Source organism: Notothenia coriiceps, unplaced genomic scaffold (genome assembly GCF_000735185.1).
Source record: "Notothenia coriiceps isolate Sejong01 unplaced genomic scaffold, NC01 NC01_scaffold00037250, whole genome shotgun sequence".
NCBI lineage: Eukaryota > Metazoa > Chordata > Actinopteri > Perciformes > Nototheniidae > Notothenia > Notothenia coriiceps.
Window position 1 is genome coordinate 16957921 of NW_011369951.1, and position 5646 is coordinate 16963566.

The following is a 5646-nucleotide window of genomic DNA, read 5'->3' on the forward strand; positions in this document are numbered from 1 at the left end:
GCTAGAGCTGTAAAAAGGGAGGGCTAAGGCTAGAAAAGCTTTTAGTCGCACTAGTATGGTGAGTGCCCGTCCCCGGTATCCACGGTCGCGAAGACCCACACCCACTTTTTAGCAAGGGGGGCCGACTCTGTCATAACAGGAAGCATCGCCTCGACGGTGCCGAGGGCGTTGTCGTTCGACTATATGAGAGGCGGTCCGGGTCATCCGGTCACCAACCTCCGATAATCCTTAGTTACACACCGCCAACCCAAGAGAAGTAGACCGGTCTCAACCCCCCCATATTCTCCGGTCCCCACCCTGACTGCATTGTCTTCCCTGGCCCCCGGTTTGCACGCGCTCGCGCAGGTGCGGATTGCCACGCAAATTAGCGCCGTAAACTTCTCTTGTCGACTGTAACTCTCAAAAGAAAAACTACTCTTGTCTAGGTGGCGTCGGGCCGGCATTGCGTTGGGTGTCGACTGAGTGTTAATAACTCTAACATCTCAGCTCAGAACCGTATATCACCAACGTGGAGACCTGTCGTCTAGACGTGTGGCTCCAAGTAAGTGAGACAATGCACCGCAGCGAGGAGTCCTCTCTCCTCGCGAGCCGTCCGAGGTATTCTGTCAAACGCACGTCGTACACATTACCTTCTCTTTGCGTCGGCGGGAACCGCCAAATAATATGGGCCTATAACACAGCGCCGCCAAACCAGACCAGGGGTCTCCTGTACTACAGGAGACTCTTTTCCGTCTTCACAAAAGCCCCACCCTTGTGGCCGATTTTCATTCGTCTATTGACATACCACACTGCAACCTCCAGAGACGAGGTCTCTTGGGAGGTGTCCAGCTGGAAGCCATATATGGGGGGGCGGGCAGTCGACCCAGACACCCCGGTTGGAAGGCGCAAATCCCTCGGGTATTTCCGTGCCGGCATGATCCTTTTTCCAGCCCCCAGTCGGGGTCACCGGCCGTCACCCCGTAATGCGTAATTTTTCTTTTTCTTTTTTTAAATACTTTTTTTTAATTTTCTATTCAATGTTACAAAACAAAAATGACCATGTTCAAGTCTTAAAGTCATCCTGAGGCCTTAGTTTTGGTTTCAAATTACACAACATCATGTATGTGTTGCTTCTTTGGGGCTTGTTTTCATAGACCTGGTTGCTTATTTCTCTCAAATCTGGCAGCAGAGTGGGCAGGGCGCAGTGTCTAATTGTAGCAGTAAGCTAACGAGTACTGATAAGCTTTATTTTGTTTTGATCCAATGCTGCACAACTGAACTGATCCAATGCTGCTGTGAAAAAAAGAAGCTATATCCATGTTGGATAGAATATCCAATTTAAATAAAAAAATAACCTTAAGGGACAACTTGAATGCTTTTTTTCTTTTTTTTCTCTTAATGCATTGCATAAAGATCGGATCGGGAAAAATCGGTATCGGCAAATTGTCAAAATCAAATGATCGGAATCGGATCGGGAGCGAAAAAAGGTGATCGGGACATCCCTAATCACGGTCATTGTCATCTGTGACCTAATGCTGGAAGATTTGGAGCTAAAAATAGCATTCAGTGGCAGGTTTCTAAATGTAGACCTCACATCTCTTTGACAGCCCTGAACCAAACGTGAGACATCTAGCACATGTTTTTTTTCTTTGTGCTGGCTTGATCTAATGCTAACTGATGTGGATCAGAGTGTCTGTCACCATCCGTCTCTCCTCAGAGTTTAAAGAGACAGGTAAGCCAGGCAGGCATCTACTGAGATAACTGTGCTCCACACATTGGGGCTGCTCCTCTAAACTATACCCCCAGGAGCAAGAGGGTAGTATATTTTTGTTTGAAGCCAAAAAATAGCCGGTGACATCTACTGGCTCCTTTTTGAAGTGAATTGCATGCCATTGCGTAGCTTTGAGTAAATCTTGGAAGACGCCCCCTCATTCTCTCTACTCATCCTCATTCCTCAAACAAAAATGTATTCTGGATGCACATTCAGTGCCGAAATGTTGAAACCACGGTGCATATGTTGCTCAAAATAGATATACTAAAAAAGCATTTATTGTAATAAGCATGTACAATGTTTTAGTTACAAAGTGAAGAATACAGGAGGAATACCTCATCAGGAGACTTTGTCTTGGCTTCCAAAATACACTAGGGGCACTTAAAGTGAGCTATTATAGAGGGTGGTGGAATAGAGGAGTAAACTGAATCAAAATGGTGGCGTGGTGACTGTACAGGTGTTGGAGGCTTCAGTGTTGAGAGAATTAGAACCCACATCATCTTTACAAAAGAAGTCCAACATAAACACAGCAGTTGAGAAGTTGAAGGAAAAAGTCAATTTGCAAACAATATAATTAGGGCTGTCAAACGATTACAATTTGCAATGAGATTAATCACAGCTTAAAAAGTAATTAATCATGATTAATCACCATTCGAACTATGTCCAAAATACGCCATTTCTTTATGTATATTGTTGTTGGAATGGAACGATAAATGAAAGAAGGCGGATATATCCATTTAACATACAGTAGCCTATGTATGTATGTCTATTATAACATTGTTCTGTGTGTCAAAATGAAAGACAGCCCACACACCTATCAATCATCAAACCGTGGGATCTTATTTCATTACGTGTTGATTTCTATCAACACGGGGGGGGGAGACCGACTCTGTCGTCCGGTGATCTAACCGCCTTCTGGAAAAGTTTCACAAGTACGTCGGTACGCAAATGCGCTTTGTTACACAAGTGATGGTACGCATTTCAGATTGTGGCCGCGCATGCGTACCTGCGTACCAGCACTGTTTGTTTTTCACACAAGTTTCAATCGGTTTCTCTCCTTCTCTGAAGAAAAGATCCCACCCAGAGCCAGTGTAGTATTGATGTCTGGTATTGTTTTAGCCTCATGTAGCTGTGCGAGCCTTGTGTTATTTATACACCAGAGAGATGCCAGTCACATGTTGTGTCTTCCTCCAGAAAGAACAGGAGCTGGTCGCGCTTTATCCCGGCTCTAACTAATGAAAGTGTTGAGCTCTTAGGCAAGGAGCATTCATCTGATCAGTGTCACATGATGCAGGAAGTGTGTCAGCATTTTAGTTCTAGTTCCTTCGCCTATAGGGAGGGGTGAACTCACTCTGCCTGCTAGTGAGGGATGAATTATGGAAGTCAGGAGCGATGTATACCGTACAGCTTTTCTTTCTTTCTGCTTTATGAGATGATCAAACAAATCATCTCACACACACACGTAACACTGCTGGGTGTGAGGAGAATATGGGAGTATAATTTCTTTCTCTGGGCAAACCGTAAGGATATGAGTGCTGTTGGAAAGACTGTCCCATCAGGAGTGAGTTATTCAGTCGTGTCTGATTTCCTTCAGGTTACCTGTCCTGCTGTCGCTTCCTGGATGACAACCAGATCGTCACCAGCTCTGGAGACACCACCTGGTGAGTTGTGTTACTGCAGCCTATGCAGCCTAAGACTACACCCCCACAAACTACCGCCCCAGAAATATCAACAGTCATCTTTATAACATTAAAGGAAACCCAAAAAATGTCACATTATATATTTCAAATGTTTTTAGTTGTAAATATGTTCTCCGGAAATAAGTTTAATTTTCTTATGTGTTTTTTTCCATATATTTCTTTTTTATTTTCTTCTATATTCTTGCACGTTCAGAAAATGATATTGTGACAGGGCATTTGGGAGAAAATAAAATGCAGTTAAAGTATTTTTCAAGAATTTGGGGGAAAACAAAAAATGTAAGGAAAAAATGGTAAAGAAAATGATAAACATCTATTTAAAATGTATAATTAGGGGATAACAAATCAAAAAGATGTGGCATGCATACATTGTTTGTCATGTTATCTTAATGGATGATCATTCCCATTTTTCATCAAATATATGAACTCTATTATTAATTCTTATTTTTATTTTTACATTCCAAATATATTTACATTACGAGATCCTTATTTTTAGAATTATAGAGATTCTTAGTCAGCTTCAAAGCCCCAGGTGTTGGGCCTGCCTCGACCAGACGGACGTCAGACAGCGTGATCGCGCTCACCCTCAAATATTCACCTCTTATATTCACAGCGTTGTTTTGCACTTTGCGACAGTTATCTTACACTGTTCTCTCTGCTCCCTCGCAGCGCTCTGTGGGACATCGAGACCGGTCAGCAGACGACCACATTCGCCGGTCACACCGGTGATGTCATGAGTCTCTCTCTGGCGCCCGACACCAGGCTGTTTGTGTCCGGAGCCTGCGATGCCTCGGCCAAGCTCTGGGACATCAGAGAAGGAATGTGCCGACAGACCTTCACTGGCCATGAATCGGACATCAACGCTATCTGCGTAAGGCCTCACACACACACACACACACACACACACACACACACACACACACACACACACACACACACACACACACACACACACACACACTCTCTTACATGTTATAAACTCATTGTATCAAGGTCTCGAGTCTCAAATAATTCAAGGCATCAATGCATTTGACTCGAACTGCTGCATATGTATGATTGAAAACGAAAGACCAGGAGTTCATGGTTTTGCACAAAGTCATTACTGTAATAGTAATCCCTACACCTGCTCTTTCAGAAACTCCCAGAAGCAATGAACATATTTAAGCTTTGGTAAACACAGTGCAGAAAAGGGTGTGGCAAGTTACTGTAACACCACCTAAGGACAACAACAAATGTACTCACAAATAACTCTTTTTGTGTAGTTCTTCCCCAACGGCAACGCCTTTGCCACGGGTTCAGACGACGCCACCTGCCGGCTGTTTGACCTGCGTGCCGACCAGGAGCTGATGGTTTACTCACACGACAACATCATCTGCGGCATCACCTCCGTGGCGTTCTCCAAGAGCGGCCGTCTACTGCTGGCCGGCTACGACGATTTCAACTGCAACGTCTGGGACACTTTGAAGGCCGACCGCGCAGGTGAGACACCAGGGCTCGACATTAAGGACTGCCCGATGGCCCGGGGCCATCTAGTATTTAGCTCGGGCAATGAAGCCTCACCTGCTGGTTGCCCGATCGGGCAATCTATTATGCCAGTATCATGCAGCTTGCGGATCCAGTAATGAGTGACCCGACAGTAAAACTAAACATATCTATAACTAGTTTAGGTAGTTTGAGAGTTAATTAAAATAGCTACGAGTGATATTCTAACCTAAGGTGTGTTTTGTCCGCTCACCGCTGCATGTGATCATGCAGAGCTGCGTGTCGACTCGTCAGCAGCAGCTGATCTCTCTCTCCCTTCAGATTAGACTTCACTCGCGTTTATGTCCATATTGATCAGATCCAGCTAGTTCTAGCTAATGATATGACTCCCTGCTTATTAAAAGACACCTAAACAATAAGTGTCGCTATGCAACCAGGTGAGGCCACAAAGTATAGCGCAGCATTATATATTTGTTTACATGCCCACCGGAACCCCGAGGCATTACCAACAGATCAACGCACAATCAACCCAGACAGGACATCTCTTTCTCCACATTAAGTGTTTGACATTAGAATTGACTATTCTTGTCTGTCACATACGCTTCTTGTCTGTCGCATAAGTGGCGCAATTGAAGCGGTATTGTGCTAAAGGGAAATTATTGTGACCGAAGAGATTTAGATTTGCCGGCCAACGGGAACTCTGACGTCGCCATTGTG

At 44.5% G+C, this 5646-nt stretch overlaps 1 protein-coding gene across 1 annotated transcript in view; it reads left to right on the forward strand.

Annotated features, from left to right (window-relative positions):
* Positions 1–3334: 3334 nt before the first annotated feature.
* The window catches only part of LOC104967383 (guanine nucleotide-binding protein G(I)/G(S)/G(T) subunit beta-1-like), a gene marked incomplete at its 5' end in the record, with an annotated part of 50884 nt that continues 48572 nt past the window's right edge, over positions 3335–5646 (forward strand). The window contains 3 exons of the mRNA XM_010796792.1: positions 3335–3411; positions 4117–4318; positions 4710–4963. Coding sequence (XP_010795094.1) covers positions 3335–3411; positions 4117–4318; positions 4710–4963 — 533 coding nt within the window. The remainder of the gene's footprint in view (positions 3412–4116; positions 4319–4709; positions 4964–5646) is intronic.